Below are 22,507 nucleotides of genomic sequence, written 5' to 3' on the forward strand. Positions count from 1 at the left end.
ACCGCGTTGCAACTAACAGAAAATAAAAATGTTTGGTAATCCACTGATCGGTTTTCAGTTTCCAAAGAACTTGTACTTAAAATGTTATTTGATGAACTTTAATCATATAAACAGGAAGTGGATGCAGTACATCGTCTAAAATGGCAACGATTATAGACGCATGGATATTCATAAAGCTGTAAGTTCACATTTACCATTGAAAAAAAATCTCTAAAAAAATCTTTCTTCTGGTTAGCGGCCAGCGGGAGGTTTCGGGAAACGAATGCTAAGTACAACCACAACTGGCCCACACCCGGATGCAAGCAATATTTCGAACAGCAGGTCGACAACGAAAACTAAGGCTAAACAAAACAAAACAGTTCAAAAGTGCGTCATTTGTTTACCATTTGTGAACGCACATAAAATATAAATGCAAGATCATATAAATTAAACTGCATCTACCCTTCTCTTGTAGTTGCATTGCACATAAAAATTAAGGGTAATAGATTTCCTGGTTCTATCTGCGATATCAATATAATTTATGTGCAAAGCTTGATTGCAAAAATCTATGTGTGCAGCATATAAAAACTAGAGTGGGATTATTCTCAGTGTACACTCTCTCCTACTCTTTTACTCTCACACCGAGCAGGTAGGAGAGAGCTCTGCTGTTAGTGAGGCTAGTTGCCTGCGAAGAGGATCAGCTTGTCTCAGTCACCATCTGATACTGATGGAGGATGGATGTGCACCCGAAAGCACGGTCCTCCGTGAGGCGTCTTCTGGTGGCTGGACGGGTTTTTTGTGGAGGGGCTGGGAATCGAACCCATGACCTTTCGCTTATGAAGCGAAAGCGTAACCTCAAGGCTACAGACCTCCCTACAGAAAGTAGTTATAAATTACTAAAATTTAGTAATTCTGTGACTACCCGTGTTTCTGAGTGTATGAACAATTTTAAATACCTCCTCCCTCTCCCTGTTGCGTTACGTAATATTTGAACGATCCCATATCTGATTGCATAGTAACGAAGCACGATTAACTAATACTCGGCTTTTATTTTCTGAGATCCCATAGGGCCCATTCACAAATTTCATAACGCTGAAGGGGTTGGGTGGGTGTGCGCGTATTGTTACGGCTCATACAAAATTTGTAAAATATTTATACAAAAAGTGTTACGAGGGGGTGGGTGTGAATAAGCCCAGGAAACTTGTTTGCCGACTACTCGGCTGTGGTGCGGATCTCGGTGAAAATTAGCCGAGGTTCGGCAAAGTCTACAGACTTCCCATGGCATAGAGTGTCGTCGTACCTGCCACACGATATACGAATGCAAAAATCTCGCATAACTTCTGATCTCGCCCTAAAACCATTGGTAACCATGTGTGTAGCTCATTGTTTCTGAGCATTTGAATTTATTTTCATGTAATTGGGTCCTAAATTTTTTTATGAAATCTTGTTTTTATTTAATAACACGAAAGAGCATCTCACTGCAACTACTTTACCAATAGGGTAATGACTGTTTATTTCGTTCTTAAACGCTAACAGTTGGCGCCAGCAGCAAAAAGTACAGGCAACAACCTTTCGAACATTCAGTTTCTTTCACTGGCCGCCGAGCGACGACACTGTTGTTTGTATCCCTCCCACTGATCGCGCTACGCTGGATTCTCAAATTTCTCAAGCTTCCAACACTAGCGCATGGAAGAATGGTAGTCGGAAGCTGTCAAAACGTATGGAAAATAATGAAAAACTTTAATTACTTGCAGTTAGAAAACTGGATCAAAAAAGTATTGATTAGAAATCAAGTGTAAAGTGAATACATAACTTTTTGTGTTTAGTTCATCTTCCGTGGTGCTTTCTTTGCTTCAGGATTTCGTTTTTACTACCACTGAAAAAGAGCCATCTATTGCCTTTTCAGTTTTGAATATCGCCCCATTTTTCTCGCTCAAATAACGGCTATATCATGTTTAAACTTTAATTTAAAAATTGGGTCCATAAATGAACCTTGACACTTAAGATCATGTTTGACGTTGGCTTAGTCGACAAGAACACCACAGGGGTTTTAGTTTTAACACTGGGGTTGTTCCTATCTGACATTTCGGAAGGGACACGGAAAACAAAATGCACCCAAAATTTGAGTTTAAGCCAAGGGGTGTGACAAAATCTAAATAAATGTTTTTAGACTCAAACCAACGGAAAACATTAGAAAATTGAGTAAACATATGTTATTGGCTTAAACTTAAGCGTTTGGCACTAAAATTGGGACAGGGCTTGAGGACCCTATTGACCAACGCTGTAGGGAAGAAAAGATCATTTTTTACCTGCCCGTGATGTTGGTTTGGGTGCTTATTCTTTCATTTGCTCAGAAACAACAAGCTACACACGTGGTTACCAATGGCTTTTAGGGCGTTATCTTAGATTATGCGAGAAATGTTCAATTAAAAAAAAAAGCTCTCAGTTAATAATCGTGGACGTGCTCTTAAAACACTGATCTGAGCATCGCAGGCTACCGACATCGATGGAGACACCATCTTCTATGGTGACAGAGGGCTCGATTGGCTTGTCAGATGGATCGGGCCCGGGACCTCCTGTCTACTGCATGCAAATCACTGCAGTTGATATAGGGCATGTCCATAGGCTGGAGCAACGGGCTCTGTTCCAATACTCCACTGCACTGTGATGTCACGCATCAATTTTGACAGGCACTGGTCCTGCTGTTTACAGTTTGGACTTAGTACTTTTTTCGAATCATTCTTAATTTCGTGAAAGTTTGCTGCGAGAAGAGGTCAAATCTCGCATAACTTCTAATCTCGCCCTAAAAGCCATTGGTAACCATGTTTGTAGCTCGTTGTTTCTGAGCATTTGAATGTATTTTCATGTTACTTAACAACGGTATGGGGATGAAAGGATCATTATCTACCTGCCCGTGATGTTGGTTTGTGTGCTTATTTTTCATTTGCTCAGAAACAACGAGCTACACACGTGGTTACCAATGGCTTTTAGGGCGTTATCTCAGAGTATGCGAGGATTGTATTATTCTAATCTTCCTGCCGTGGAAAATCGTCACCATCAGCATGCTGGTGATAGAAATGCGAAGATGAAAAAATGATGGAAAAAACGACTAAGTCCGAAACGTAAACAACAGGACCAGCAGCTGTCAAATAAGTGAGGTTAGGCTCGTCATATGCAGCGCTAATGCCAAGGTACACTGAAACAAGCGTTGTAGTAATGAGAACCATGAACGTGTTTTTAAATTTACTATTCCAACCACGATTGAGCTATCATGAACGCTTTTTATTTGCGTTTTGTTCCATCTCAATCCAACCGCGTCGATAGCCGAGCGGCTAGCGTTCGCGCTTGACAATCGCCAGATCCTCGGTTCGATTCTGGTCTGCTGCAAGTTTTTAACCATGATATAGTAATTTTTACTATACAAATGGTGCCATGGTAAAATTGAATGCACAAAATATTCTAAATAAATGCGAATTTAGTCTGCACAAATCAAGTGGCGTTGTGTATTTAATTCAACCCTCTGATATAGTATTTTCAACCGCAACGCTGTTCTCAGTGTATGCAGAAGAATGGCTACCAAATCACAATCATTCTTCTGGCAGCACTGCCGTATCAAATCGGGCAACACCCGCGATCGACTGTTTTTGACAGTTCCCGTTGACGTTTCACACAGTGGAAAAATTTTTCATCATCCCGCATCGGCAGAGTGAATTTTTGGAATCAATCTAAACGATTGTTGTGTAACAAACCCGCAAAATATGGTTTTTGGCCGCTTTGAGATACAAAAACTATAAACGAATGATTCAGAAGTACCTGGCTTGCGGCACCACGGATTAGAAACGCTGAAATGGCCTACCGTCTGCTAACCACAGCCCGAAAGCTAGAATCGACTCTGGCTGGCCTTGGACGACAACATCGCACAGTCAACACGACCGATTGTGATCAGGTTAGAAAATAATATTGTATCTCTATTTTGTTATTTGTATTTCTTTGTAATAATCAAAAAGTTATGAACTGAATAATCTGTTTAGTGTTTAAATTGATTAGTTACTTGTCATACATGTTACAAAAGCTAATTTTGAAGTTTCATTATTTCATAACATTTAGTAATTTCCTATTAACTTCAGGTTTATACAGTGACCCAATTTCTTATTCGTACAAGGCACTGTTTTCACATCAAGTTAGTAAAAAACTATCAAACGAAAATTCTGAAATAATGGAAAACAAACTGTCCTTCAATACTTAAGCCCGGTTTGCTGCTGAAAAGTAATTTCTTGACCTGCCTGGAAAATTCAGGCAAACAGGGTAGTAGGTCACATTTTAGAGACTTGGTCTTCGTTTTAAAGCAATCCTCTAAAAGTCTATATTTTTGATGAAAGGTATCTTAAGTCTCTATTTTGACCAAAATGGTTTCTAATGTCCAACTTCTTCAAGAATCCATGAGTTCGTTGAGAACTTCTTCGAGAATCCATGTATTCGTTGAGACTTCCATATTCATCAAAGGTGACTGTAGAAGTTCAAGTTTCATCAGAGGTTACTTTAGGCAGAACTTTTTTTTTTTCCTGTGTTGGGTGTATTATCATTTCGATCATTTGTTTGGCCTATTGTGATACACTACCCATTCTAATTTAAACCCGTATTTAAGGCAGAGGCGTCGCGTGGCCTAATTATCAACCTGTGCACTTCTAATTTATGTCGAATTCGTTTTTGAACCTAGGTTGGAACTGGCGCAACCTGTTATGAACCACACACGCAAACAAATTGTGCGGTAAAAACTACCATTTTAGGGGGTTAACTTAAGCGCTCGCACCGGCAATTTTCAGCAGACCGTATTTGATTTTACCATGTCTGTAGTTGGAATCAGATTGGTGTAAATAATGTCTATCAAATGTACCAATAATGCGGTAGAGTGTACCGTAAACATAGTAAATTGGTCTGAATTTCCATGGCACTTTTAAGAATGGGCGTAGTCAGCTAAAATAGTTATTTTTACCACAGATTTTTTTCCCGTGCAGTTTCAACCCCAACCCGATTCAAGTTCGACCGAACTACAATTTGCTTGACGTTGGTTTATTTATGTGCTGATAACCGACCCAGTTCCTAAAAACAGAAACAACATTAGTGTCATTTTATATATGTCATTATTAGGTACACCTTGGATTCAAACCATTTTTTTCTAAGGTAATAAAATGTATAATCAATCTTTACTTACCTTCGTTTTCATTTTTTTTTCTGGTCTTTCAGTTGATTAAAAACATTTATGATTGCAGATGCTAATCGGGTTGTTTAGTTTTTTTCACTTTTTCAATTTTAAAGATTAGTCATCATTATGGGGAAATTGTAAAATTGCATATGAAAATAATTCAAATTATGCGGGTCATCAGTTTCGATTTATAAAGCACTGGATTCTAACTAATATTGCAATATAGAGTTAGTGATCATAACCCACATAATTTTACATAGAATTAATACAAGATCGTTCGCTTCGTGTACTTGGTGCACGTATCAAGAAAATTGCTCGCTTTTAAACCACACCACAAGCGTTATACCAAAGACCTCCATGTCCCTTGCAGTTGTCCAAAATTTTATGGCTCATAAGGTAATCTAGAATGCCGTGAAAAGTGTACTGCGATCTGTCAAACTTGGGTACCTTTTGCACTACCGAGGGACCAAATGCAGTACTAGAAGTGGTACCCAATCTGAGCCCGAGTGGGACGGACCTGGTTATACTGACGATGACGATACGGAGGGCACGACCGCTTTTGAATTCATTTTCTGATTGACCATCACAAGTACCACTGCGCTAATACTGTATGCTGGAAGCGAGGTTCTTAACCAGTATTTTTTTTTTGTCGGTAGCGATAGTCAGGGGTAGTACTGGGGTAGTACTGGCACTTTTAATCTGCCCTAAGCTCCTTCCCAGCATTTGCTTTTATAAGCCTCTATTGCGTTCATCACACAGACGTTCCTAAGCAATGTTGCTCAAATGGTCACTGTGTACCCTAGCAGCAATCAGCCCTTACCGTAGTTTTGCAGTCTAGTAGTTCAGACTACTATCAAACTATGAAATGTTACTAGAGTGGTTAAAGTGAAAAACGAAATAGTTTTATTAAAAGGTCCCCATTCCCCATTTTATTTTATTATTCACTGTCACATAATTGCCTCACTTTTGCTGTCGTCACTTTTGTTTTTGACACTAGCACTTCTATATCAGATTATCATGTATGAACTTTCGTTATCACTTTCCACTATCACAGCTAAAAGTTTCACCAATATTACATCACGCCACTTTCATACCAATTTATTTTATTACCAATAATTGAAAGATGTTTGTTTTTTTACTATTTAATTGAACTACGAATTATCACAACGACCGTAACAAAAAAAATACTTCGATCACTTCTATTGCACTCGCTGTTATTATGAACACTGTCATTGTAAAAGTGTAAAGAACTAGGCAATAGTGTTGTTGTTTAAAGAAATAAGTGCATACTGTTATTATTATGTCTGTGGTATTAACGTAATCCTCACAATCACTTCAAATGCAATTTCAACAGTTCATCATCACTATGCAATTCATCAAGTATCATTATCACCCTCACAATCATTAATTTTATAACGACGAATGTTACACAGAAACTCACCGAATACTCACTTTTAAGTCACATAACAAAAAAATGGATCAAGCGTTAGCTTCGAAACCTATCCACCATTACCGATTAGTACAAAATATGCTACAATTCATCTAACAAACTGCAACTACAAGTAGTGGTGCATAAGTAACTACTGAGCCCTGGCGGTCCCTCCATTTGAAGAGTTCCTGATAATATGCAGAAACATATTAACAGATCCTCAGCCTGCAAGCAGCCGTTTCATGATAAATCATGATCCGTTAGAGGTGTGCCAAAGTATTGGGAAGGTGATATTTTATACAAACGGATATTATTTTACAATGCACCTTCACTTTGGCACCGTCAATCCCCATGATCCAGGCCAGGGAGGTTCTTAACCAGTATTGTACAAAAATAAACGCGCGGGCCCTGAGTCTCAAACTTACAGAAACTTCTTTCCGTCAGCCGTCTAAAAAATCACGCCAGTATTCCACACCACAAGCGTGTTGATGTTGAAAGCGCAAAGGAAAAAAGAGAGCAAGCAAAATGGATCTCTCTCGTGGATTGATTTGTCTCTTGTCTCCCCAAGATGTGGCAAGACTGTGCACCGGCCAGAGTTGACGCTTTGGCTACTTACACACTGGCATTTGTAGTGCAAAAAACATTCTACCGCATATACAGAATTGTTTGTACGACGAAAGGCAACGCGTCTCCCGATGAGAGTACACACGTTGGGTTTCATCGTCACAGCAGCAACGTGTAGCGTGGAACAAAGTGTTGCGTAGCATGCATCGCACTGAGCGCGTAGGGAAAATTAGGGCACAGATCTCGCGCCGCACCAAACAGCTTTTGCATTTAATTTGAATAGCAAAAATATAACAACAAATATTTTGAAAGGTGAAAATTGCGATGCTCAATGATAAAGATAATTGAAATAGGCTAAATTTAATTGAGAGAATTAAAGAATCGTACTTCAATAATAGTAGAAATTGTAGGTTGTTATGATGAACGATTTGCCACCTGTACAGTGCACATGTTGCACATGTGGACGCGATCTGTATCTCTAGTGTATCTCTAGTATCCCTCACCGAGCAGGAGCACTGCCTCTCGGTGATGGGCAATAAAACAGTAAAGTCGAACAGTATTCGAACGTGTTGTTTCTTCGCCGCCCGGAGTCCCGTCGGTTAAGTAAAATCACAACGTAGGGCCGTCGCATCCTGGACGAAACATTGGTCCAAACAATCAGACGCGCCTCTGATTTAAGGTGATAAGATTATTATGAATAGTTATCCTTAACTCACGAATTCAGTATTTTCAAAATGGGGAATAATATGTTGTATAAATCGAACTACTTTGGATGGAGCTAAGGACGTTACAGTGAGTCACAGTGAAAATCGTCCACCTTGAACATCACCAGAAAAGTAATCATGTATAAAACACGAATTCAAATGCAATGGCTCGTTACGTTAGTTCGGCAAGGGTCTTGATAATTGTATGCAATTCGAGTCATTGAATATTAAAAGAATAAATGAAGCTCTAAATTTGTAAAAAATAATCAATAACAAGGTCACAGTGAAAATCGTCCACCCTGCCGTTATGCACACTGAACCAAGTAATCATGTCCGATTTATCTGAAAAGTGTAAACACATATAGTTTTTTTCCCATATAGCTTTTCACATAACGCTCATCAATTTATCACATAAACTTCTGCGATTTCATTTTAATTAGATTCATCTGATAAAACACATACATTTCATACATTTTGAAGATATGAACCATTGGATGTTGCCAATGAATGTTATGTTAAAATCAGATGACAAATATTAGTATTTTCAGTGATTTCTATATGATAGTATAATAATTTTGCGATGCTTTCATTTCAGGTTTTAGTAGAATTTACAATATAATTATAATTTTAACACGGTTTATTTATTAAACAATCAATTACATTGGATAGCCAATCACATTAATTGGTTTAATTATAACTTAAAACAACACATCCCATACAATTTTGAACATATCTGAGTGTTCTGAGCATTCTGCTTCTTTCGTCCTTGTTCCGTCATCTCTAGCAAATGAAGTTTCCTATAAATTCAATCCCAAAACTTATTTACATTCAATTTATGTAATGAATATTTTACATACCGCTCTTTCACCTTCCCTTGTCGTTATAATTCTATTTCATGTCGCTTATAGTTTAAAGCGACCTAAAAGCCCCACAATGAAATTATGAAACTAGCTCGCCATCACGAAAGTACGAACAGAATAAGGGAAAATAAGAACGAATTTTCACATCGGCAAATCACATAACATCAGGCTTCCGAATTCTCACTCACTCTCACGATAATGGATTTATCCCTCACAGCATTTTTCAGCGATCAGCTGCCTTGCGATTTTATCCGTCCACAAAACAAAGCGAAAATAGATAATTGCACATTTCCGCAGCTGTGAGAAGTTTGTTTTCTCTTTCTCCGATCCATGGAGAATTTTTCCTGTATCCATCGCCACGAGCAGCAGTTGCTTTTATGCACCAAATTAACCACTCCTTTCGTCAAGTTTGTGTGGTAGCATGGTTAGCGTGCACGCATCGCGGTGGTTTTTAGCAATGTTCTAGGTTCGAATCCCGTCGCCGGCACTAGTTTTTGTTTATCCACATAGTGATAATTCTCGGGAGCAGTTGGTGAGCGAAAATATGATAGAGTGAAAAACAAATTATCCACAGAGTGGAGTGATTTTCGGTTACCCTCCATCGTAGCCCCAGGGAAAATTAGTGTGAGCGATAAAAGATGTTCACGCGAGGAAGCGAAAAAAGCATTCTCCTTACGTGTGAAAAATCGTAGATTTCGCATCATTGATACGAAAATTCAGAACCCTGCATAACATTTATCGGATTGCATACATGACTTTTGTTCATATACAATTCACAATTTTGGTAAATGAATGGTATTACATATCATAATGAGTTTTATGTGTTCTTTAAATAAATATCATTAGATGCACATAAAATGAATCGGATTTCGATTATCGCAAGGGTATATGAGGATTTTTATATTTTCTATGATATTTCTTGGTTCAGTGCATGATTTTTGGTGTAATATTATACAGTTTTCATTCATATCATATCTTTAAGTCGCGCATACACATACGTTCAAGCACGATCTACTATGCAAGTATAAGAAAAATTTAGTTTGAGTATTTCCATTAAAATGGCACGAAATAAACATACATCGTCAGATATAAGAAAACTTGTGATAAAACTACACAAAAATGGCAATTATCAACTGAAAATCACCTTATTTGTTGGAAAAGGACGTACTACAGTGTAGAGTATAATAAATCGCTACATAATTGACCATTGAAGTAAAAACAAACCCAAAACATCGTTGAAGAAAATTTTCATTGAAGCGGTTTAGTGTTAGCTTCTTCGCCAGGTGTGGGAACAATGTGCGCAAACCCACAAAAGCAGGCTCCAGGTCGCACAGAATCGTGCGCTAAAGGATGATCCTTGGTATCCATTGTGGAACAAGGATCATCGACTTACATGAGGAAGCAAATTGTCCCTCAATCAATCTCAAAATTGGAGATATTAAAAACAAATTTGTACAGAAATGTATCATATCTGAACATGCTTTAATAAGCAATTTGTATATAGCAGATTAGGTTAGGTTTAAGGTGTATATAGTAGTTTTAAGTACCATGACCCCACAGTTATGGATCAAATAGTGTGGAGTTCAACCTATAAAATTCAATAAAACGACATGGAAAACGTAAAATAAAACGTAAAATTGTAATTTAAAAGCACGAATCGAATCGTTTCAAATTGGAATTTCGGTTAGTAAACTGTTTTGGGTGTAATATTTACATAGGAATGCATAAAAATTAAAAATTGCGTCGGTTTCTGAAAACCATATTATGGATCAATTTTCATATTATGGATCAAATTGTGACATATTACGGATCAGTGCGCAAAATCAAGAGATTTTCAACTCAATGCGTCTGTATTGCATGGTATGGCGAAATTTGACAATGTGTCATATATTACTGCAAACAATAGCAGTTTTAGAGCTAGAAACAAGGGTAAAGAGGACAAAGTACTTTGTTTTTCTGAAAAAATCTTTGAATGAATTCCTGATTTAATCTCTGACGTAACTTTTGGTTAATTAAAAAAAAACTCATGAAATTTTTGGAGGGATACGTTGTTCGTTAACATCAGTGAATGAATTCCTGAAGAAATGTTTGGGGTAATATTTGAACAAAACTTGACATACCAGAAACTTTGAAAAAAAAAGGAAAAATAGATGCTCGTCGTAATGTAATCAGGAACTCCCAAATAAAATATCTTAAATGTTTGATTAGATTTTCTGAAGACTAAATATCTTATTTCGTAGTTCCTGTTAGTTTTTTTTTTGTTTTTCATTTCTTGATACCTATTCGGTCCCTTTTTATTTGTTTTTGTTTCCCGTTTCGTCTCTTCCTAGTCTCTTACTTCTGACAATATATCTCTAAAGTTCCTATTTTCAATCTTGGTTCTATTTTAGATAATCCGCAGTTTAAGTTATCTGCAATCGAGTAAAAACAAAGTATGGAATGAATTTCTACACAGGATTCAACTGTTCTGCGAGAAACCTCCCAAGGGATTCGAGAAGTACTACAAACCGGGAGGCGTAAAGAAAGGAGCTGCTGCTGCAGAAGAAGCACAAGAAGCTTCCAAGGAAGCTAAGCCAACGTCCTCGTCGGCGAAAAACGCTCCCGCAGGTCAGCAGCAGCAGCCACCGAAAAATGACTGGAACTTGGGTATGTTCGGTCCACAGCCGGCCCGAGGCAAAGGAGGAAGTAGCGGATCCGGTGGAAGCGGTGGCAGTGGTCGTCCCATCGGAGGCGAAGGCGGAGAGAAAGAAAAAATGATGGTCTTCGGAGCGTTGGCCGGAGTGGCTCTGATTTCCGCGATCGCGTATTTCGAGATGGGGTACAAAGAAATCGCGTGGAAGGAGTTTGTGAATAAGTACTGACGATTTTTTTTGTTAATATAGCTGTAACGCTTATGTTACTCGTTTTCTATTTCAAGCTACCTCGCTCGAGGAATCGTGGACAAATTAGAGGTGGTCAACAAGAAGTGGGTTCGCGTCCGATTAACGGCAGGAAACACCTCTGACTCGGTAGTTGATAGACATTAATCTTTTTTACTGTACATTTCTAATTTACGATCTTCTTTTTAGGGCACTCTCTGGTTCAACATTGGCAGCGTGGATTCCTTCGAGCGCAACCTAGAGAATGCACAAACCGATATGAACATCGAGCCGGTGAATTTCGTTCCGGTGATTTACCGCAGTGAAATTGAAGCGGCCAGCTTGACCGGCCTTTTGCCAACTCTGTTGATCATCGGTTTCCTGATCTACATGATGCGACGGTCATCGGAAATGATGGGCGGTCGTGGAGGGCGTAAAGGTGGTGGTCTTTTCGGTGGAGTCATGCAGTCCACGGCAAAGCTGATCAATGCCAACGAGATCACCGTTGGATTCAAGTAAGTATTAGCAGGTCTCTTTCTAGAGGGTTATTATTTATTTAGTTGGTGTTACATCAATTAATTTGATAAAACCTCGTTAACGATGTTACGCGAATTTACTCGGTCCATGTCCCTCCAACTTCGATTTTGGCCCACGCTCTCCAGATCTTGTTGCATCGGATCAAGCCATCTCGCTCGCTGTGCTCCTCGCCTTATTGTACCAACCGAATTCGACGCGAACACCATCTTTGCAGGGTTGTTGTCCGGTAGTCTTGCAACATGCCCTGCCCAACGCATCCTTCCGACTTTCACCACCTTCTGGATACAGGATTCGCCGTAGAGCCTAGCGAGCTCGTGGTTCAATCTCCGCCGCAACACACCATTCTCCTGCACACCGCCAAAGATGATCCTATGCACCCTTCGTTCGAACACTCTAATGGTGGTAAAATCGAGGATAATACGCGATTGGCGTATTAACTTCGATGGAGCTTACCACCATAAGTGCTTGCAGGTCCTCTTCGTTCGCCCGAATTCTCACGCTATTCTGCACACCGTCCAACGTTGCTCTTATTAGTCTTGTGAGCATCCTGGAAAATCTGTACACGTCCATGATTTTCCATAACTCTTTGCGATCGATTCTATTATAAGCCGCTTTAAAATCGATGAACAGGTGATGCGTTGAAACTTGGTATCCACGGCATTTCCGGAGGATTTGCCGTACAGTGATGATTTGGTCCGTCGTCGAGCGGCCGTTGCTGAAACCAGCTTGATAACTTCCCACAAACTCATTTGCTATTGGTGATAGACGACGGAAGATAATCTGGGATAGCACTTTGTAGGCGGTATTCAGGATAGTGATCGCAGGATATTGTTCACATTCCCGTATGTCGCCCGTTGTTCTTGAGCTGGTTGATGGCATCCTTAACTTTCCTTGATGTGGGGATAGGTTGGTTTCCCGACTAAGGGTACATAACAAAATTATATCAGCATATGTTATTATGTTATAAGGTTTTTTCGAACATAGGTTGTTACAAACTTGATGCAGGATGTTGTTAAAATAACTAAAATTATAACAAAAATTGTATGACTAGTAACATAAACATAACAAAATGTGTTTCAATTCCATCAAAAACATATCAAAACAAGTTATAATGTTTGATACAAAGTATCAAAATTATAATACTGTTCGATATACGATAATATTCTATATAATTGAAATGCATAACTATCTATTTATTTTGTTATAAAGTTGTTAAAAATGAACAAAAAAATATCTTAAAGGGAAATAAAACACATTATGTTATATTTCTGTTTTATTATGTTCTATGGATAACGGAGCCTAACAAAATTGTATCATAATATGATATACATATCATATTCTGATAAAATTTTATTATATTTTTGTTACAAGCCTCTAGTCGGGTTCCTTCACCCGCCGTGCTGACACAATCGCTGCGCCTGTGTTCTCTGTGCCATTCAGGTGTTCATCGTAGTGCAGCTTTCACCTTTCAATCACTTCACGTCTGTCTGTCAAGATGGTTCTATCCTTATCACTACACATTTCGGTCCGCGGCACGAAGCCATTTCGGGATGCGTTAAGCTTCTCGTAGAACTTTCACGTTTATTATGAACGATGCAGCTGCTTCATTTCTTCAAATTCCGCTTTATACAAGGCGGCGCTTTCTGTCCCGGAATAGGAGGGTTTGCTGCTTTCGATTCCTTTTATATCGCTCCACGTTTTGTCGCGTTTCTTCTCCTCCAAAATCTACCTGCATTCTTCGTCGAACTACCTAATCGTTGCAATATATGGCTTGAATGGCTGATTTTATGGTGCTCCAGCAGTCCTCAAGAGGGGCTTCGTCAAGCTCGCTCTTTTCCGACAACGCTACCTCAAGATGCTGCGCGTATGCGGCGGCGACGTTCAGTTGGGCCAGTTGCGCTAGGTTATACCGAGGCGGGCGTCGATACCGTGCATTGTTGATGACGGATAGTTTTGGGCGCAGTTTCACCATCACCAGGTAGTGGTCGGTCAATGTTAGCGCCACGTTCTGACGTCGGTTATATCGGAGAAGTGTCGTCCATCGATCAACACGTGGTCGATTTGTAATTCTGTCTGCTGCTGTGATCTTCAGGTGTACCGATAAGAGAGGCTGTGCTGAAAGTAGGTGCTACGAATGGCCATGCTCTTGCAGGCGGCAAAATCTATCAGTCGTAGGCCGTTCTCGTTCGTCAGTCGATGGGCGCTGAACTTTCCAATCGTCGCCACAGTGCGTTGAACGTATGGGGATGCGGGACCAAAATCAAAACTGGAATATCAAGCCATTTGAGCACTTTGGTATGGAAGCGAAAGTTGTTTCTGGTCAAAAGAGCTCCTATTAGCATAAATGACATATACTACATGCATAATCACAAAACTGTCCCATGCGCCAATTTCATTATTTGCCAAGAAGAGCCTGGCAATTAATACTTTTATTGCTTATAATGATGTAAGAAGTTATTTGCAAATATGTTTCTTCTCAATCGTAGCTGCAAAAATGACTTATACGTCTTTATGCAACCAAATCGCATTTTGTTTTAATTTTTCAGTTTTTAATATAAATTTTGAATAAAAGCTTGGAAACCACATTTCAAATATATTACTTTAAGCATAAACTTGTTCTGGTGTAATGTCGGGTTGAGCCAAGACCACATAACGTTGCAAGATTTTCGTATTTTTTATCACAACAACTACTCATTTTCATACTTGTGCGGGTTGAGGAGTATACCTAAAAATAGTGAAAAATCTCGAGGAGTTGCAGGGAGTTGCAGCTGTAACTTTCAGACCTCTTAGAGGACACTCTAAGAAACATGTCTATGCGTGATTTAGGGCGGAACTCGGTGGAACTTTTTTTTAATCGGTAATCAAAGTTACATGATAGTAATGTGCCGATTTCTCATGTTCAAAGTTAAAGCTTATTGATACCTGTTTCAATAACGGATATTATCTATAAACACTTGTGGGTACTTATTATCGGCAGAAAAAATAACTTGAAGTTTGATTTTTGTCTATGGAGCAACGCACTGTGCATCGGTCTGAACTCCTCATCCTGGCCAACCTCAGCGTTCAAATCTCCTATGATAATCTTGACGTCGTGGCTTGGGCACTCGCGTTCGAGCTGCGCGTAAAATGCGTCCTTGTCATCATCAGTGCTTCCGGAGTGTGGGCTATGCACGTCTATGATGCTGAAGTTGAAGAACCTCAACTTGCACATTCTTTCGTTGTTCGGCCACCACCCGATCACGCACCTTTGCATAATATTCGGAGGGTCGTAGTGCGCAGTTTAGCTTAGAGTCCTTCTCTGGCACTCGGACGATGACCCCTTGACATGGGGAACAGACGCTATTGTGAGTCGCTCCTAACATGAAGTTCAGATGCTCCAGGTTTGCAGAAGCAATCCCCCCCTCCCCCCTTCAAATCAGCATACGACCAAAGCTCTCACCGGGGTTGGTTACCCGATCTTCTCTAAGGTTACTCATACCCCGGCCAGTACCACGAGGGGGTAGGGATAGGAGTTGCTGGGCAAGAAGCTGAGGACCACACAACGGGGTCTATTTTATTCCTGTAGGTACGCGAGGTACCAATGGTAGGGGTCTACCCCGTTTGGCATAATGCCATTTGGCATAATGCCGTTTGGCATACAGTCGTTTGGCATAATAGTCGTTTGGCATAACAGTTGTTTGGCATAATAGTCGTTTGGCATAATGGTTGTTTAGCATAATTTAAAAAACAAGATACTGCAAAGGTAAAGTAATAGGGGCAATGGGGGCAATATGAACATACGGGCAATATGAGCCCCCCCGGATTTGACCTCAAAAAGTCTTTTAATGTCTAGTGTCAATATGATCTGCTAAAGGATGCCTCAAATAGCCACCATAATAAAAACCGTAAGAATATTCGTTTGAACACTCAAGATATTTACAAAAATGTACAAATTTGTCCTTCGTCATGAAAAGCTTATAATTTTGGCAGTTTTTAATTAAGCCTATAAGACAATTACATCTATAATTTTGTTATTTTTTACCAATCCATTGAAACTTCTGATCATAATGAACAACTCGTAAACAAAATTATTGAAAAATAATATTTTTTTTCTAGATGAAGGGGCGGGGCAAAATGAACCACCTAGATTTAAGCAAAACAAACGATGTTTTGAACATAAAAATGCATTACCCAAGTATACCAGATTATTTTTTTACTGCATAGTCATCTTTATGCACCATTACAAGTGGAACACTTTGCTAGAAAATACGTTGAACCAAGTATCGCAATTTAGTACTAGTATAGCTTGGTCTGTTTACTATGTATTATTTATTTAAAAAAAAGCCGCTAGAATCAATAATTTCAAGTAAAGCTAATACAATTTCCTTTCCAATAATGTACTCTTCCCCACTAACTCTTCTCTATACTGTTTTAAATAAAAATCATTCGACTGAATGAGGTGGCTCATACTGCCCCGTAGGGTGGCTCATAATGCCCCATATGGTTAGTGACCACGTAGAAAAACATAATTTTCCAAAAAGTTCCTGAAATAATTTACAAGTTGATGTTAACATTAATTATCGACGTAATATGGAAGATAACATTTTATAGTATAGTCACTAGCATTTAAACCATATTTTTTGCTGTTTTTCTATGCATTCCATGACGTTTTCCTTAGGCGGCCCATATTGCCCTGATCACCCCTATCCGGGACCATAAAATGCGTCATAGAATATCATGTTCCTTCTTTTTTTAAATAGCATGGCATATCTTTGGCGTTGGACACATTTTTGTAAAAATATGCTATAATATTCCGGACACAATATTACTTATGATGCAATTCCAAAAAAAAAAGCTTTATTATATTGATAATAAATCTTCGAGCTGTTTAGTAGATGAAAAAACCGAATTTAGTACTATACCATTTAATTCCACTAGAGTTTGTATCCTTTGACAGATACGCGTATTTCGACCTCAACTGTAAGGCCGTCTTCAGTGTCGTGTACTAGACTCGACTCGAGTACACGACACTGAAGACGGCCTTACAGTTGAGGTCAAAATACGCGTATCTGTCAAAGGATACAAACTCTAGTGGAATTAAATGGTATAGTACTAAATTCGGTTTTTTCATCTACTTTTATTATATTGTTTTCCTTGAAAAATGAATATGAGAAGTATGCCTTATCAATAACTGACAACGGAATGTACGATCACGAGCAGTTTATCAACACCTCTTTGCTTAATGAAAGAAATTTGATCAAATTTCATGTTTTTCACAATTATGCGAAACGGCTATTATGCGAAATGGCAATTATGCCAAACGACCGTTATGCCAAATGGCATTATGCCAAACAGCTATTATGCCAAACGATTGTATGCCAAACGGGGTAGACCCCAATGGTAGGCCATTCCAAACCATTTACCGTGAATTTGTGCGAATTGCTTAATGCTAATGCTAATTTCTTCAGGAATTCATCCACAGTTTCTCCCAGAAATTGCTTCATAAATCACTTCAGCGATTATTCTTGAAAGTTTATTGAGGACTCTTCCAGTAATTGCTAATTGAATTCGATCAGTAATGCCTCATGTAGTGCCCTCATAAATGTATACTCATGTAGTTCTACCAAACATTTCTCGAGTTAAGTTTCTAAAGATTCTTCAAAAGTTCAAGGTTTTACACCAGCAAATACTGCAACAATTATTCGAGTTATTCCTGCGATCATTCCTTCACAAATGTCATCAGGAATTTCCTCTGTTTTTCAAGAATATTGAGCCGTATTCTACTCTTGGCATTTATGATTATTCTCGGCGGATGACTTTTTCAAAAGCTAAAAAGGTCTTTCGTTGTCTTCTATGGTGCTTCCTTTAACGTGTAGGTTTCGTTTTGAACTTTGGTTGGATGGATCTCAGTTATTTATGGACCGATTTAAACTATTTTCTTTTCAGCTGTAATTTTTTTTAATCTTTATCAACCAAATTTTCAGCCCTGGGCTAGGAACCAACGGCTACTTCCCTTCCGAAGGAAGTCGTCACTATAACCTAGGTCTACCCCGTTTGGCATAATACCATTTGGTATAATACCGTTTGGTATACAGTCGTTTTGCATAACAGTTGTTTGAAATAATAGTCGTTTTGCTTAAATTGAAAAGAAATATACTGCAGTGCTACAGTAATATCCGAAACCAAAAGATGTATCATAAAATAAATATTTTAGGATTTGCACACATTTTTGTATAAATGTAGCTGGTAACTTTCTTCCTCCGTGACGTGATATTGATTGATCAGTAAGTAGCACTTCGATTGTCAAAACCAGAATAATCGTTTATTGAAGTTCTTGCCTTAAGCTAAAGTCTATGTACTGGAGGTGCCTGAAGTCATTATGTACAGGTCGGACTCGATTATCCGGGGACTCGATTATCCGGGATTCGATTATTCGGAATTTTAGACTCGATTATCCGGAATTTGTTTTTTGATGTTCTTGTTTTTCAATTTTTATGCATAAATCTGAGATAATTTGGTATTGTAATATACAATATGAATGGTTTTACGGTTTTGAACGTATTTAAGAAAAGGAGGGTTTGATAAAGTGTTTTTTTTTTTTGTATGCTGATAAAAATTTGTTTTTTTCTTGCAATGACCCCTACAGTTCCTAGAAATAATTTCTGGCTACGCCACCACATCATATAAATAAAACAACGAAAAAAGTTAATATTTATGTTCTTTGATCGAAGATTTCAATTTTTTTCTTAGTGATTCGATTATCCGGAGAATTTGATTATCCGGAGTGAAGAAAAATCGATACTCCGGATAATCGAGTCCGACCTGTATTAGTGAACCAATCAGTGATCGAAGCACTGATCGTGAGAGAGACCAAAGAGAGAACACACAATCGGCTCTGACGCGCGATGTGTGGCTTGGAAACAGCCTGGCTTGGGAACAGCCATAAATTATTAACCCTGTAAAAGGACACTTCCATGGGAAAGTGCTTATGCAATTGAAACGGCCATCGACTCGATGGGTTACTGACTTATTAAGTCTAGAATTGTGTTTAGCACATAATGGCCCCGAGTATCATGTACGATGCAATTTTATAAAAGCTTCATTGATGATTGGTTTTGAGTATGGAACAATAAAGGTTAGAAATGTGTTCTATCAATAACTAACAAATAATGTATGATCGCGAATAGTTTATCTACACCCATTTGCTTAATAGAAGGAATTTGATCAAATTCAATGTTTTTCATAATTATGCCAAACGACCGTCATACCAAATGACATTATGCCAAACTACTGTATGTCAAACGGCATTAGGGGCTGTTCATTAACCACCTCCTCCCTCTCCCTCGTGGTCATTTGTCCATACAAAAAAAAATAAAATCTGTATGGACCGTGGTCGTTGGCCAGATACCCCCTCCCCCCTAAAATTCCACGTGGTTTATGGTCGACCCCTTATGGTTTATAGCATTATGCTAAACGGGGTATAGACCCTTAAACTTACGATATTCAGCAAAGTTGTAGGTTTAGACGAGATGGACAAATTTTCCAAAAATAGTTTTTGTGTAGGGCACTCATTTTTGATAAATCGTTTATAATTCTCTTAAAGCCGTTCTTGTAAAAAGTAATCAAAAAATTGTTGAAATAACTTTTTTAACGTGCTTGGGAAATTTAATTTAAATCGGATCATAAATAACTGAGATCCAGCCAACCAAAGTTGATAATTTTATATGGAAAATTTAAAATTGTCCAAATTGCAAATTGTCCAATACGGTATAATAATACAAGCAGTAATATGAGTAGTAATAATTGACTATTGCTGGGCAAATTTGACCACAACAATTTAAATTCGATATGTCGAATCGATTCATTCATTGGATCGAATCGCTTAGAATAATGTTTTTAAATCGATGCTCTTTTCAAGCTCGTAAGAAAATTTACAAAACCAAGTGCTTAAAATTAGACCAAATGCATCTGCATCTGATCTACAAGTTTCTTCAGCTAAATAACCTTTGAAATCACAAATTACAAACTATATACTCCAAGGCTAGTTTAAAATTAATTACCCACTCATTGAAAATTTCAAATCAATTTCATCATTTTAAACCGAAACGACCAATCCCTCGATATAACCGATTCACTCGATTTTTAAGGCTCCTAGCATCGATTCAAAAATCGATTGATCGGAACAAAAAAATCGACTCAACGCCACAAAAACAAACTTACAAATATCCTTAGTCACCCTGGTTAGTTTCTCTGATAAATTCTAAACTGGTAGTTCCATTTGCTTTTTTGATTCTTGTTTAGTCTCCTTTTGGTACCTTTTTCGATTCCTATTGGGTCTCTTGTTGGTCTCTTTTTAAAGTTCCTATTTTTATAACACTTAGTTGCTATCAGCCCTGTATTCGTATTTATTTTTCGTTATGCATTTTTAAAATTTATCTCTCTTTACTTTCCATTACAGAGACGTGGCTGGCTGCGAAGAGGCCAAAATCGAAATCATGGAGTTCGTTAACTTCTTGAAGAATCCTCAACAGTACATTGATTTGGGAGCCAAGATTCCAAAGGGTGCAATGTTGACTGGGCCGCCCGGTACCGGTAAAACTCTTCTTGCCAAGGCAACGGCCGGTGAAGCCAACGTACCCTTCATCACCGTGTCGGGTTCGGAGTTCTTGGAGATGTTTGTCGGCGTTGGTCCCTCCCGTGTGCGTGACATGTTTGCAATGGCTCGAAAGCATGCTCCTTGTATATTATTCATCGACGAAATCGACGCAGTTGGTCGGAAGCGTGGCGGCAAAAGTTTCGGTGGACACTCGGAGCAGGAAAATACCTTGAATCAACTGCTGGTCGAAATGGACGGGTTCAATACTACGACCAACGTGGTAGTTCTGGCCGCCACTAACCGGGTTGACATCCTGGATAAGGCACTTTTGCGCCCAGGGCGATTCGATAGACAAATTTTCGTGCCTGCTCCGGATATCAAAGGTCGTGCCAGTATTTTCAAAGTGCATTTGGGTCCACTGAAGACTGACTTGAACAAAACGGATTTGGCGCGTAAAATGGCTGCTTTGACACCGGGATTTACGGGTGCGGACATTGCTAACGTCTGTAATGAAGCGGCTTTGATTGCTGCTCGTGACTTGAACGAATCAATCAATTTGAAACACTTTGAACAAGCAATAGAACGTGTCATCGCTGGTATGGAAAAGAAGACCAACGTCCTGTCGCCTGATGAGAAGCGTACCGTTGCCTATCATGAAGCTGGTCACGCCGTATCCGGATGGTTCTTAGAGCATTCAGACCCTCTGCTGAAGGTTTCGATTATTCCACGAGGCAAGGGTCTTGGTTATGCGCAGTACTTACCAAAGGATCAGTATCTTCTAACCACCGAACAACTTTTCGATCGCATGTGTATGACTCTGGGAGGACGCGTGTCGGAAGAACTATTCTTCGGACGGATCACTACTGGAGCTCAGGATGACCTCAAGAAAATCACCGACAGTGCTTATGCTCAGGTAATTCATCCAATATTTCGCGACTTCATCGCATATAAAATAGCGTCAAACGACGTCTTCATTTGAAAGTCGGTAATGTTGCCAGAAAATATCCATGTGAAACAGCTTGCATTTTCACTCAAAAAGTGCGATTGAAGTGTTTGAGTGGAAATAGGGCATGAGCGGCTACTGGTGCTTTGATGGTCATTAACACCAACAAGTCATGCTTACGTTTAAGAAACGCGACTAAAACTGTTTTTGTTTCATACTGTTGACATTGTATCAATAATTGCTACACCTACTCTATACATCATGTCCTTTCACATTTCAGATAACTCGCTTCGGAATGAACAAAAATGTTGGACAGGTCAGCTTCGATTCGCAGTCCGGTGATCCAATGTTCACCAAACCATACTCGGAGCAAACGGCTCAGCTGATCGATGAAGAAGTGCGAAAGCTAATTGACAGCGCATACAAACGGACAACGGATTTGCTGGAGAAGCATAAATCCGATGTGGAAAAAGTTGCCGAACGATTGCTGAAGAACGAAATCCTCAGTCGGGACGATATGATCGAACTGCTCGGAAAGCGACCGTTCCCGGAGAAGTCGACCTACGAGGAGTTTGTCGAAGGCACTGGTTCGTTCGAGGAAGATACCACACTCCCGGAAGGCTTGTCAAGCTGGAACAAAGAGAAAACGCCCGTAGAGGAAGAAGATTCGAGCAGTAAAAAGCCAACGGAAACGACGAAAGCGTAGTAAGAAAAATATTGTTGTAGGGCTAATTGAAGCAAACACAAAAGTATATTGGTTCCTCTCGAGATGACTTTAATAAACTGCAAATTGTTTGCTGATTCAATGATTTATGTTTATTCCTTTTTCTCCACCCAAGGAATTTGATGAAATTT

General features: G+C 39.1%; 1 protein-coding gene across 1 annotated transcript; it reads left to right on the forward strand.

Moving 5' to 3' along the window:
• The first annotated feature begins 3,622 nt into the window (after positions 1 to 3,622).
• On the forward strand, positions 3,623 to 22,453 carry LOC5570786 (AFG3-like protein 2). The gene is made up of 6 exons (XM_021842909.1): positions 3,623 to 3,925; positions 11,130 to 11,593; positions 11,657 to 11,747; positions 11,808 to 12,112; positions 20,572 to 21,622; positions 21,933 to 22,453. The coding sequence occupies exons 1-6, from the start codon at positions 3,827 to 3,829 to the stop codon at positions 22,356 to 22,358; spliced, it is 2,436 nt and encodes an 811-aa protein (XP_021698601.1). The 5' UTR covers positions 3,623 to 3,826; the 3' UTR covers positions 22,359 to 22,453.
• The last annotated feature ends 54 nt before the right edge of the window (positions 22,454 to 22,507 follow it).

This window comes from Aedes aegypti, chromosome 2 (genome assembly GCF_002204515.2).
Source record: "Aedes aegypti strain LVP_AGWG chromosome 2, AaegL5.0 Primary Assembly, whole genome shotgun sequence".
NCBI classification, from domain to species: domain Eukaryota; kingdom Metazoa; phylum Arthropoda; class Insecta; order Diptera; family Culicidae; genus Aedes; species Aedes aegypti.

What these genes read in the sequence shown, in the direction of transcription:
- LOC5570786 (XM_021842909.1), top strand. Translation starts at nt 3,827, where the DNA reads ATGGCCTACCGTCTGCTAACCACAGCCCGAAAGCTAGAATCGACTCTG. An exon ending in TGGAAGGAGTTTGTGAATAA is followed by an intron (nt 11,594 to 11,656) that starts GTACTGACGATT and finishes TTCTATTTCAAG; the next exon opens with CTACCTCGCTCGAGGAATCG. An exon ending in CCGACAGTGCTTATGCTCAG is followed by an intron (nt 21,623 to 21,932) that starts GTAATTCATCCA and finishes TTCACATTTCAG; the next exon opens with ATAACTCGCTTCGGAATGAA.